General features: G+C 50.2%; 1 protein-coding gene across 3 annotated transcripts in view; it reads left to right on the plus strand.

The window, feature by feature from the left end:
* Positions 1–13,982, plus strand: part of Hhat (hedgehog acyltransferase) — a 407,044-nt gene that overhangs the window by 337,964 nt on the left and 55,098 nt on the right. For all 3 annotated transcript variants that reach the window (XM_045141567.1, XM_045141566.1, XM_045141569.1), the window contains one exon: positions 2,205–2,349. In XM_045141567.1, the coding sequence (XP_044997502.1) occupies positions 2,205–2,349 (145 nt within the window). The remainder of the gene's footprint in view (positions 1–2,204; positions 2,350–13,982) is intronic.

The raw sequence follows: 13,982 nt of genomic DNA on the forward strand, positions 1-13,982 counted from the left end.
CTCTGCTCCTTTCTCATCTCTAGTCTCATACGGTGGAGTCACCTATTATCTGGTCCTATCTGATACTACCTCCTTGTCCTCTGGTCTCTGCTGGGGGCCTCTGGGAGTAACAAGGGATACTAGAGGTCATCTTGTCTAGGGCCTGTGGGGTGGACATGGTGGCTGCCTTGGAGAGCTTTCTGGATCATGTCTAGCTAGATAGCCCAGCATTGTCCCCACACAGCTTATTAATGTGGAGGGCACATTCACACAGAGGAGTGAGCCGTGATGAGGGATGTCTTTCCAGTGTGACATGTGGGTTTCTAGAACAGCTCTGGGGCTGACAGAAGAGAAGAGGGAGGGTCCAGGAACTCATTTCCCTCCATTGAGGGGACACTGGACAACGGATACACTGCAGTCACACATGATCCATGGCAGGTACCCAGAAATAAGCGAGCTTCCTGCTGGAAGTTCACTCTGAAGGTCAGTCTCTGCCTGTGACTTTAATAGGCTGCTATCATGGGGTCTTTGTCACTAGATCACAAGGTATCTTTGTCCTCAGAAACACGTAGACTTCCAGAGGACATTTAGAAAATCTACACAGACCTTCTGTCGTCTTTTCTTCCTGAGCCTTTGGATTGAGCTGAGGTACTTGTCAGAAGTCCTGGGCCTGGCTGGCTGGCTGTGGCTCTGGCCCTGGATCTGCTCAGAGTATAGTCCACAGACGGGCTTGCAAGGCTCACACCTCCAGACTCAGCATGGTGGCCCTATTGGGAAGGGTCATCACTTTGGAACAGAGTTGGCCTGAACCAACCAGAATGATGTGGAAATAAGGAGAGAGAATATATGACCTCAACTGCAGGCTGTTCTTTATTGGAGAGCCACCGGGTGAACAGACAAGGCCAGCTAGCCCCTTCTGTGGGTTTGAGGGGGTGTGCTCAGACATAGCTGTGCTGGATGTTTAAAGGGAAGGGACACGCAGGACAGAGAATGGGGGACAGGAGAGGGAAAAGAGTGTAACAGAGCTATTTCCTTTGTTGACTGGTTTTCCCAGGTGGGGATCTTAGGTTTTGACTAGTTCTTTGAACAATTTGCACAATTCCTGTGCCACAGATGACCTTACCAGACTGTGGTTTGGGACGTTATTTACAGCCCAGAAGAATTTCCTCTGTGTTAAAGCCTGTTCCAGGGCCAGCATGTTCCAGTAATTTCTATGACTCTAATGACTGTTGGGACCCAAGACTTACTAATCTTTACAACCACAGTGTCAGGATTGAGGAATGATGGTGTTGGTTCATGAAGTCCCTTAGGAAATGAAGAGCTTTGTCAGGCTTGCTAGAAAGCATTCCTCTAGGCTGAAGTCCTTCAGAACTGTGGTCATCTGGGTTACTATGTGCTACTAGACATGTATTCCCTCACACCCCATCGTGGAGTGCCCCAGAGTATATCATGCTACAGTAAGGTCAGTTGGCACCCCAGAGTCAGGTATGCCAGTCTAGAAGGTGACTGCTATGATCTTGACAGGAAACTATCATAGGGAGCAGTTTAAAGTTATCACACCTATCTATCTATCTATCTATCTATATCATCTGTCTGTCCGTGTGTCTATCTATACCACACCTTTGCATGTGTGTGGGGGTGTGCGGCTCTCTGTACAGGTGCATGTGCTGTGTGCGTGGGCACAGAGATCAGAGGAGAGCTTTGGGCACCATCCTCTACCATCCAACCACATGCTTCCTTGAGCCAGGGTTTCTCCCTTAACCCAGAGCTGCTGTCAGTCAGTGAGCCCCAGAGATTCTCTGGTGCCACAGACGTTTGTGACCACACCCAGCTTTTTACATAGGTTCTGGGGAATTTGAACTCAAGCAGTCTCAGGCCCTCCATGCTTAAGCAACAAGTGCTCTTAAATGCCAAGCCATCTCCCCAGCCCTACAGTTGTGGATTCATGTACATAAAACCTGTGGATATGTCTGCACAGAGAGTTGGGAGGGAGGGCTGCTGAATCTTAACTAGTTGTGTTACCCAGACCAGCGGGAGGCCCCGTGTGTAATGTCCCTGTGACACCTCACTTCTCAGGCTGGAGTGAACACATTGCAGGACTAAATGTTCTGACATCCGCCTCAGTAAGCATCTGGCCCAGAGGTCCGGGAGGTAGTGACAAGTCGATGTAAACTTAGCACAGCTCTTGCACCTTCAAGAAAACACCTTCTTGTGTTTCCTCTCAGGCCCAACACCTGTCCCCACAAGCTCGCCGCCGGCTGCACGCTGCCCTTGCCTCGTGCTCCACCTCCATGTTGATCCTGTTCAACCTGGTGTTCCTGGGGGGCATCCAGGTTGGGAAAACCTACTGGAACAGGCTCTTCGTACAAGGTAGGCTGCCAGGAAGCACTGCTTCCACCACTGTTAGCTTCCTGCATCTGCCGGTGGTGTCGTGGACGGGACTTGAAGGAGTCATTCGTGGTCATGCCCACGTGTGACCTGGAAGTGCTAGCTAGCATCCGCTTTCTGTGTTCATCTCTGACTCAGGGGTTTCCTGTTTTCACATGTCTTGTGTCTACCACCTTTGATGCTTATTTTGATGTCAAAAAATGCATACCCAACTTACTGAAACCTTCATTCTTCTAAGTTCTGCGATGAACTTGAGATGTCCCCTAGAGACTTATGTATTTGGATGCTCAATCCCCAGTTGGTGTCACTGCTCTGGAACGAGTGGAACCATTCAGTGCTGGAGCCTTGCTGGGGAAGTGTGTCCCCGAGGGTGGACCCTGAGGCATTACAGCCCAGCCCTGTTTGCTCTCCTTCTCCTCCCTCCCTGATGGTGTGCCCATGTTCTCATTGCCAGGATGAAGCTTCTCATGGAAACCATAAACTAAAGAACACTACCGTCCTTCTTTGAGCTACTCCTGGTTGGGTGTTTTGTCCCAGAAATGAGCAAGTAGCTGACAGAGTTGCTTGTGATTTCTCCTGATCACACCCCATAATCTCATTCCATTTATTGCTCTGAACATCTCACTGGAAACATGTTCTTGAGTCCTTTTGTGACCTCTGGAAGCTGTGGGCAATGGCCCTGCACTTGCCCAGTTCTAGCGGTGGACAGTTGTCTCTGAACACTATCAGCCAGTCTTAGGTTTAATAACAGAGTGGATCGCCCCAGCATCCACAGCAAAGCCACATCTGCATCTGCTGCAGAAACTTCCAAATTGGTCATTATTCATGGTCACCACTTTCCTTGGGCTGGGACAGAGGTGCACATTGGGGAATTCCAAGGGAGACTTGGAAGGACTCACAGGACTTGTTACTGCAGTGTGCTCACTGTGCTTCAGAAGAAGAGTGCTCTGTTCCAGGTCCCTGACCAGTGGGTGACATGGTACTGTGCTACGGGGGTTTGGGGAAGCCTTGTTGAGCAGGGAGGAAGTGAGCCAAAACACAGCTGGCCTGTCATTTCCACACCTGGTCTCTAAGGAGCCAGTGTTACTTCAGCCCCATTTCTTTCCATACCAGAAGCAACCCCAGCAGAACTGCTGGTTCCAAAAGTCACGCCTCAGATCTGAGCTGCATGGCCTGGGGCAGCAGGCTCAGTGGGGCTCTCGCAGTATTCTCATTTAACACTGTCACTGAAAAGCCACTCTTAGATCTGCTCTCTTGGAGATGTTTAGCGGATAGCTCCTGAGGAGGCCATGTGCTTTGCAAGTAGAAGCTGTCCTTTAACAAAGATGGAAACATGGATGCAAGGGATGGAAGATAAAAGGGCATGTGGTGCTTTTGAGTCTTCTGGCCTCTACACAGAGCCCGGCACAATGTGGGGTTCCAGGTTCTGCATGTTGTCTGGGGAGAAGGTTCTGGTTTTCATGGCACTGAACCAGATATTTTGAACACTTGCCATTGGTACTGCCAAGAATAGAAAGAAAAGGTAAGAACAAGCTGGGTGTGATGACACACACCTGGAATCCCAGAACTCAGGAGGCTGAGCACAGAGGCTCAAGAATTTGAGACTACCCTGGCGACATAGAGAGACCCTGTCTCCAGAAAGGAACAAAGGCAGGAAAGAAGGACTGGCGAGTATGGGAGGCAAGCACGGACATTTTCCAGGTCACAGTTGATTCGGAATGTTGCTGTGCCAGACATCTGGATGAACTGTGAAGGTCACAGAGCAGAGGGACTGGCCTTCCGTAGGACACTGCTGTCACAGGGGAGGAGGTTGCCACAGAGGTTGAGGAGGCCATTGCAGAAGAGGTGACCTTTACAAAGGAGGTGGCCCTCACAAAAGAGGGGAGACTGAAGCTGAGTATTGAGGAAGCATTTTGCCAGCATCCTGGAAGGCCATTGTGTTGGATGAATGAACACTGGCGTCTGTATCAGAAACTTCCAAACCTTGGTGAATCTTCACTCACTGTGGGGGGAGGTTTATTTCTCTTGTGGTTCAATACAAATACAATAGCATTTTGTAAGCAGCAGTGTGGGTGTATGTTTGTACATATGTGGTTGTGTGTGTGTGTGTGTGTGTGTGTGTGTGTGTGTGTGTGTGCAGGTGCACATGGAAGTTAGAATTAAACATCAAGTGTCTTCCTCAATCACTCTTTGTGTCTTGAAGCCAGGGTCTCTAGCAGAGCCTGGAGCTCACTGATCTCGTTGGACTGGTTAGCCAGTGAGCCCCAAACTCCCTGTCTCTACCTCCCCAGTGCTGGGATCTCTAGTGCCCACCACAATTCCTGGCATGTAACAGAGGTTTTGAGGGTCCGATCTCAGATCTTCATGCTGAGTGGTGAGCACTTTTCCCCACTGAGCCTCTCCCCAGCCCTGGAATGTTTGACGGACTCTTCACTATCTTGTTGTAGCATCAGGGAAGGAAAGAGTGTAGAGCATGCACAAGATCCTCAATACCTGAGGTAGAAATGACTTGTGGCTTTTCCGCTCATGCTTCATTGATTGGAGCCAGAAGGTGACCTTCCTCAGGCTGAAGATGTGGGGAAGCAAGCCAGAATTGGTGTGTGTCCATGATCTGTGGCATGTGCTCGCTCCGCTGGAGGCATCGCAGAGGCCATGGGAAACATGAGTCGTCAAGGTTGGGAAAGAGGTGGGACTAGTGATTGGAACCTGCGAGTCAAGCGCCTGAAGCTGATGGTGAGAGGGAGCTGTGTGGGGTGAGAAGAGGCCGGGGGTGGGGGGGGTGGGGGGGGAAGGCACGCTCGTGCCCAGTGGGCAGAGAGACAGACGGTAGCTACTGGGTTCTCTTCCTGCTTCTCAAAGGCAGGAAGGTCACAGCCTGACTTGCCTGGTCCCCCGTGGACCTATCTGTCTCATGAGATCAGCACTCCATGGGGTCTCTGTGTGGTGTACTGTTTCTGTGTTCTTTGGACTCAGGAACTCCGAGTCTCTAGTTATGGAAGGATCTATGGACTGATTTCTCTTTGGATTTCTGAGGCTGGGGACACTCGGTATCCTGCAGATGAACATATCTGGATCACGGCTGGTTTGTCTCATAAGCACATCCCCTGGGGTTGTATCTGTTTTTATTAAAGGTCCTTTTCACTGAGTTACTGAGTTTAGATGTTTCTTGGAAGAGGAAAGTGAGCCAGATGGTACCAGATCTCCCATCCTGGATAATTCTGGATTTTATCTCTTAAACGAGTTTGACTGACCTGATGGAGATGATTGTTATGAATATTCATGCTTTGATACAAAAGATAATTAATGAGTCTGCGGGATGCTTCCTCAGGCCTTGCTGGAGGCATTAATATGTTAGTTTCTGAAACTGGAAAAGAAAGTCTGAGCTCTGAGATCATCCCTCTCCAGAGGATTCCAGAGAGGGGCAGTTGGCCTCTATGTTGAATTGCTGGTGAGTGAGCCAAGACCTGACCTGCTCCTGAGCAGTTCCCATTGCTCAAAGACCACTCTTGGCACCCCCAGCATGGCACAGTGAAGCCAGGCAGGAAACGTGTCTCCAGGCAAGAGTGTCTAAGCGCCATGTGTGGGTTTCAGAGTTTAGTAGCAGAAGTTGCTTCCTTCTCTTGCTTAAGGGCTTAGGACTTCCCACAGAAGCATGGAGGAGCCACTAGCACTGTCCCCTCCAAGGAGCCATGCAGAGCAAGAGAGGGACGGGAAGCACCCGGGAGACAGAGGTCACTAAGAGAGGGACGGGAAGCACCCGGGAGACAGAGGTCACTAAGAGAGGGATGGGAAGCATCTGAGAGACAGAGGTCACTAAGAGAGGAGCTTGCAAATGCCCACTGTAGGCTTCCCGGTTCACCCCAGAGATGGCACCCAAGACAGGCTGCATCTATCTTAGTTAACCATCGTGTTGATTGGGGTTAGTTACAGTATAGTTGCTAGATTATTTACAAGAATGTCGTCAATAACCCCACAGAAGAATCTCCTCTCTCCAGCCCTTGTTGACTCCTTACTCACGTGGAAGGAGGGCCTTGGGAGTCTTGTAATGTTCTGAGCTTCTATGTAAGTTTGGTTAGCTGCTTGACTCTGAAAAGTGTCTGTCCTCCCTCCACAAGGGAGTGTTTTAATTTGTAGGAATTAGCTACTGAACAGTGCCTCACAGCTAATGAGATATTGACACACCTATAGATGCAACTCACTAATTCTTGTGGGGTATGAGGGCATCTATTCACGCATGTGCTCTGATTCTAATGACATATAGATATACCAGTATGTGCATGCTCATTAATTCTAATGGGATATTGCAACCCCCATAGAGTGCACTCACAGTTTAGTGAACTGTGGATACACCCATAGATGCACACTTGTGAATTCCCAGGGAGCCCTTTCCCATACCACGATATTCCCAGAAGCAGCTCATGTTGGATTGGCTGGAGTTATCTTAAGGCCAACTCTCCCTGCCTCCTGTTCAGGAGATTCGTCCATGGGCTTGTTTACACCAGAGTGCCTCCATGGGAGAAAGTCTGCGCCTGGTCTGTGAGTGATGGATAGAATGCTGTTAAACCGGACTCTTCTCTTCCCACCATTCATCTGCTGTGGTCTTCCAGAGTGGAAGGCACAGTTCTGAGTACATCCAGAGCTGTGGGCTGTGTCATGTGTGTTTTTATTCACATATATTACCTCTGCTGCTATATTAGTCCTGCACAGAGCAAGGAATCTATATTTCACCATTGAACAGCTCAGAACTTTTACTGTTGAAATATGCCTGGAGCTGCTTGAAGAATTTGTACAGATCTAAGAGGATTTGGTCCAGCCTCCCACTCCAGGAGGAACTGGGCTGTGTCACGCTCTGCAAACTAGTGGGAGGCGTTTTGTGTGTAGGCCCCCGTCTACCAGAAGCCTTTGTTGACAGAGGAAGCCTTCTCCTGCTTACCTTCACCCTCCCATTGAAGAGGTAGTGAAGTTCTTCAACAAGTAGCTCAGCACTGCTCTCTAACTTAGAGCTATCCCTGGGATCGGCCCCACGTTTGTGACTTTTTCCTTCAGAGGTGTGAACAAGTGCCTGTTCATTCTAGATAGGGCATTAACCATTGAAAGTAATGCTGTCATCACAGTCCAGCTTGGCAAATCAGAAGGTTTACTGAGTGGTTTGCAGGAGCATGGGTGATTCAGGAGTTGCATCACTGGCATCCCCAGGCAACTTGCAGGCAGGTGTACCAGGATAGTGTTGTCTGCACACGCACATACATCTGCCTTAGCTTGGTAACCTCTCTAGTCCTCTGTCTTTCCTGTGTGTTCCTGTGAGCCTCCCCCTCCCTCCTCCCTTAGGAGTGAGCAGCAGCCACCCGACTCTCACATGTATGAGACCAGCCTATAAGGCAGCTGTGGCCCAGGCTCTTGTTGCGTGCTCTCTGCAGGTGTGGGGCGGTGGGGAGCAAAGATATACCAAGGGATGGATGCACATGGGGAGCATATCTGTCCTTGGCACCAGTGCTTGCTGCATGGGGAGGGCGTCTTCTTGGTGTCGAGGCTGGGCATAGACTTTGTGAAAAGGGTCCCACATGGGTCCCTTGAGGTGGGGTCCTAGCTCCTGCACGTGGGCTCTGCAGTGACGGGCTTCGTAGCGATGAGGCCGTCAAGCGTTCTCCGGCCTGCGTTGTTACACGCATAGAATGTGCCGGCACGTGGACACACACACACGCACGCACACATGCACACATTCCCCTTCCTTATCTCCAGGTGTCGTTTGTCACACCTGCCTCAACACTTATCTCCGGGAGGCCCTCTGCCAAAGAGAAGTTCGCTCTTTTCCTCCAGCTTGCAGGAGGGAGGAGATAGCAAGCTTCCTCCTCAGGTCAGAACCCTTACACTCCCGGCATTTGCTATTTCTAGCCAAGACAGGAGAAAATATATTTTTGCCTCTGATTATTAGCTTGTCCAGACAGTTTATTTGTCTCCTGACTCAAATGCTTTTGGACAGGCATTGGATTTAAAGCCGAGCTGGAGGACTGCACTGGAAATTCGGGAGAATTATGGTTAAATAAAAGTCATTCCTTTCACATCTTCTTACATTCTTGGGAGCAAAATTTCATTGTTGATGAGAGAAGACAGAGGGCCAGTGCCAGCGACTCCTCGGTGGCCCTGTGATGACTTCATTTTGCCATCGCCACCAGCCCTCCCCTCCACATGGCGTTTTCATGCCTCTTGTTGATGCTGCCTCACTCTGCTAGCTAAGAGTTCCCCTGAATTCATTTTGGAGAGAGTTTCATGGATGATTGGACATTTAAAAAGCATATTTAGGGCTGGCATGGTGGCTTAGTGGGTAAAGTACTTGGCACATAAGTGTGAGGAACTGAGTTCAGATCCCCAGGAGCCCCGTAAAAACCAAGCATGGTAGTAAATACCTGTGATCCCACTGCTGGGGAGGCGGCATTTCCTACAGCTCGCTGGCTTGCTTGTCTGGCCCGATCAGTGAGCTCTAAGTTCAGTGAGAGACACTGTGTCAAAAAATAAGGTGGAGAATGACTGAGGGAGCTGTCCAACATGGACCTCTGGTCTACACACACACACACACACACACACACACACGCAAACACATATGGAGACACATACATATCAAGACACATATACATGCCTGTGTGCACTATACACACATGCATGCAAAAAAGAAAACTAAAGTATCTTTAAATAAAATGCCCAGGAAAGACCAGCTTCACTCACAGGCTTGCTTGAGAACAGATGAAATGACCTTGTCCTTCTACTGATAAGTGAACGTGGAGTGTTTGGAAACTCTCTTTTCCTTACCACTGGTCTCTCTTTGGCTTCTGATCTTCCTGTACCAACCACACACATGCAGGGTGCTGGTTGGTTTCCTAGGGTGCAATTCCAATTCCCCTGAGGGCCCATTATCCTGAGGTAGATAAGGGCAGGGGGGCTTCCTTTTCCTTTATAAAATGAGACAAAAACTCATAAGCAAAAAGGAATAAAAACATTATTAGTAGATTAATTTTTAGGGAAATACATGTGTGTTTGTTTAAGTTGAGGCTCTGGAAATCAAGTTTTCTAATGTCATCCAGCTATACTTTTTACTTTATGGGGAATCCTGCTAGCTCCCTGTGGTAGATAGCTCAGTAGAAAGTGACAGCTTTGTAGGGGAGAGAAGGCCATGAAGCCATTTGTGTCCCAGTGTATCATCTTTGTTGACCTCGGAAGGACAGTAGTTGGGGTTAGCATAGATGTGTCAGCTACTGCTGTGTAACAAAGCATCCCAAAATTCAGTGGTTTAAGAAACAAGCATTTACTTAGTTCACTGCTCTGTGTACCATCTGAAGCCTGGCTGATCTAGTACAGCCTCTTGAATCAGTGTCAGCTGAGCTTTCACATTCCTGTACCTGGGATGACTGAGATCTGTTCCTCCATGATTCTACCAGATGTCAAGGAGTCCTTGAGGCCTCCAGAAGCTGGGAGAGGCCAGGAAGGAACCTCTCCTAGAGAGCCTGAGGTATGAGCCCACCTCCACCTCCACTTAGGACTTCTAGCCTCCTTAGAGCTGTGGGACAACAGACACCTGCTGTGTTGAGCCTTTCTGGTGGTGCTAGTTTGTCATAGCCTGAGAAGCCAGCCCACTATGTAGGGAAGGCGGGTAGCCCTGGGCACCACGCAGTGGTAGTGATTTCTCCCCTACTCTGAGAAGTTCTACTCATGAGTCTAGGAACCAGAAAGGTGCACACAGTGCAGTCAGACATCATAACACAAGCATGAGCTGTAGGACACACGTCCCACCAGGTGCAATGATGGTGGAAACAGCCACATGCCCAGTCACCGTGCTGTGACATGGCAAGCCAGGGCCAGGGCTCCATGGTCACAGGTGCAGTGACAGCCTGGGAGTGAGGAGTAAGGAGAGCCACGGAGTTCTTGGGGACGTTCTGTCTGTCGTGGTGATCCCGGCCAGTTTCAAGAGCAGCACAGTTTCAAGAGCAGCGGCGTGGAGCAGCGATGGAGGCTTGCTTAGGCAAGGTGCAGGTTTGATACCCAGCACCAAACACAACAATCAAACAAAGACTATTAAGCCAGGCGTGGTGGCCCATGCTGCTCATCCCAGCACACCTGGATGAGAAGACAGGAGGATTGCTGAGTTTGACGCTAGTAAGGGCTACGTGGAGAGCTTAGGCCATCCTGAGTTAAAAAACAACAACAAGAAAAAATTTCACAAAGATTAGTGATGTGAGAGGTGAAGGTGGGAAGAAGCAATAGCTGCAGCGACTACCCAGGAACACACCAATGAGCTGACCATCCAGCGAGCCAGGGTTTCGGGCATCACTCAGGGGTGTGGTGTGTGTGAGCATGTTGGAGAGATCCTGGGCTTAATCCCAACCACCAGAGACAACCCCCCCACCCCCGCGCCAAACCTGCTTCATGGTTATGGCATTGTTACCTCCTTTTTAAACTCAGAATGCTCGAAACACACACAGACAGCCTGCAGGAACATGTCACCCCACGTCGGGCTGGCATGTGCAAGTGGAGGCAGAACTGGTGCTGCATGCCGGAGCTGTCCTGCTTGTGACCCAGGGAGCCTCAAAGCCTTGTCCCTTGGGGTCAGCCTACCCTTGCCCTCCTTAACCTGTGGTATGGCTTCTGCCTCTTCAGCCCGAGACGAGCAGCTGCTAATTTTAGCCCTCTGTATGTCTCCAGGCAGTACAACTTACAACTTGAATTTTTTTGCTGCTTATATTTTCATGTGACCCTGAAAAAAAGGAGATGACAAAAAAAGAACAAGAAGAAAGGAGCCTTATCTGCTGTCAGTAAAATCATAGGAAAAAACCTAATATTTTGTTCTAAAATCTAATCTTTTAGTTTTTGGTGCTATGTTCTTTTGCTGTTGGAAACCTCCCAGGGGCCAGGGCATGTACCCAAGAAGCTCTCCTGTAACCTGTGGCTATTTACAACACTGAGGCTGTGCCTGGGAGCTTTAGGAGTCTCAGGCCTGTTTTTGAGGATGTAGGTCCTTCCTTGGTAAATGTGACTTCTGTCCTCGTCTTTGTTTGCATGTTGGGTGGACAGGTCCGCTTTCCAAGCTGTCTCCTTGGTGAGGTCTCAGGACACATCTGTTGTATTATGCATGGGAGGAGCCATTTGCATTCTGAGAGCTGTCAATCACCACTGATCGGGAAGACGTCAGACAACAGAATGGGTGCTACACAGACTGTTCCTAGTCACACAGATCTGTTTTTGGAGTGGTGCTTTATTTCCTTTTCTCAAAAAGCCATTGCTTTTGCCTCAGCTAGAAGAAACCAGAAAATTTAACTTAATAGAATTGTTCCTTGCCCTGTTTGAAAACCCACAGTTACCTATTGCTTAGTTTGCTCATATTTGAAGCTGGTGTCTTGATTACTTTTCGCATCTCTTTGGCTGCCCCAACAATATTGCTGGGGGGCGGGGTCACACCTTCTGCATCACTGCACACAGTTGGTTGGCTAAAAGAAGCAAAGGCATCTGGGAGGAAATAAGAAACTTGGGAAGTGTATCTCAGCTTAGATGAGCTAGGGACGAGGGGACAGTGCTCCTGGTGGTCATGGTGATAGGCTAAGATCCTTATAGAGGAAAGAGCTGGAAGCAGAGAGCCTCCCAGAGCTCCTGCTGGTCACAGAACAGGGCATGGCACACAGCGAAGATGCTCACACCAGACGTGCTGCCATGTTTGGGGACACAGTGCTCTGGGGACAGAAAGAGAGTGGCTCGGGGGTGCATCCATAAAGCTGATTTTAACACAGAGCTGCACGCCCCACCCCTCTGGCTTTAATGCCCGTCTCCTATCTTCCGGGGAAGAGCATCATCACAGAAGAGGTGACATCACAAGGGGGTGACAGGACGACTGAGGACCAGCGGCATGGCGACGTGAGGCATAACCACTGGCTCAGGAGCTGGCAGCTGCGGAGGGTCAGGCAAGAGAGGTGCAGGGTGGGAGACGAGTGACGGGCAGGTACAGCAAGGTTCCCAAAGGGCACTGCGGACACAAGGGGAGCCTGTGGACTCCACCCTTAGCCCGCTGGGATCTGGGCTGGGTCAAGAGGAGTTTTGCAAGACAGTGACACAGTTTTCATTTTTGAAGGATCTATTTTGAGGTAACGTGGAGTGATTTGGAGGGGCTGGGTTCTAGGATCAGGAAGACCAGGCAGGAGGCAGTGTGATGGGGGATGAGGGCAGGAACAGTGGCTGCCAAGTGCCAAAGGAATAGAAAGATGGCACAGGGCACCTGTAGAACCCTTCCATAGAAGACTTGGGGTGACCAGCTTGGTGCCAGTGTATGTGCAGTTGAATGGTGGTGGTACGAGATGGGCAAAAGCACTCCATGCTTGTTCATTGGTCTCGGTAGCTGCCTTAGATTAAGTTCTCCATTTTGGAAGAGGAATAGCCACTATGGAATTTTCCCTCTTGCCTTTTTCTATGGAGTTCAGAGGACCCACAATTCCAAGGAAGATCCTTGTGGAGATGAGCAGCTCAGTCAACTGCTTGAATCCAGGTTTATCTGGAAGGCCACATTCTACAGTTTCTTGTCTGCTGAAGTTGTATGGTTATTGTCAGACTTGTTTGCCTTTTGTCTCTTTAACCAAAGCACAGTTGGCATTAACTGCTGTTTGCTGTCAGTGACTTCAGTCTGTGTGTATCCACCCATACCCGCCAGATCCCTCAGGGCGGGGTCTTCCTCAGTGTCTCTTTCCTTATAGGCTGTGTTACATTTGACTGTGTCTTGCTCAGTATCCAGGTAACTAGATGAGGTATTTCTGAGGTCTGCTATCCTCTACTACATAGTCTGTATGCCAGACAGGTAGGGCTGGTCCATGGTTAGCTCCTTCTTGAGAGAGATCCCTTCTCTTCCCTTCACCTTCTCTTTCCCCTTCCCTTCTCCTTCCCCTTCCCCTTTCTTTCTCTTCCCTTTCCCCTTCCTTTCTCTTCCCTTCCCCTTCCCTTCCCTTCTCCTTCCTCTTCCCCTTCCTTTCCCTTCTCTTTCCCCTTCCCTTTCCCTTCCCTTCCCCCTTCCCTTCCCCTTCCCTTCCTTTCCCTTTCCCTTTCCCTTCCTTTCCCTTCCCTTCCCTCCCCCTCCTTCCCCCTTCCTTTCCCTTCCCTTCCCTCCCCCTCCTTCCCCCTTCCCTTCCCTCCCCCTCTCTCCCCATTCCCATCCCCTTCCCTTCCTTCCCCTTCCCTTCCCCTCTCTCCCCCTTCCCATCCCCTTCCCTTCCCTTCCTTCCCCCTTCCCTTCCCCTTCCCTTCCCCTTCCCCTTCCCTTCCCTCCCCCTTCCCTTCCCCTTCCCTTCCTTTCCCTTCCCTTCCCTCCCCCTCTCTCCCCCTTCCCTTCCCTCCCCCTCCTTCCCCCTTCCCTTCCCTCCCCCTCTCTCCCCCTTCCCATCCCCTTCCTTTCCTTCCCCTTCCCTTCCCTTCCCCTCTCTCCCCCTTCCCATCCCCTTCCCTTCCTTCCCCTTCCCTTCCCTTCCCTTCCTTCCCCCTTCCCTTCCCCTTCCCTTCCTTCCCTTCCCTTCCTTCCCCCTTCCCTTCCCCTTCCCTTCCCCTTCCCTTCCTTCCCCTTCCCTTCCCTCCCCCTCCCTTCCCCTTCCCTTCCA

This window comes from Jaculus jaculus, chromosome 1 (genome assembly GCF_020740685.1).
Source record: "Jaculus jaculus isolate mJacJac1 chromosome 1, mJacJac1.mat.Y.cur, whole genome shotgun sequence".
Lineage (NCBI taxonomy): Eukaryota > Metazoa > Chordata > Mammalia > Rodentia > Dipodidae > Jaculus > Jaculus jaculus.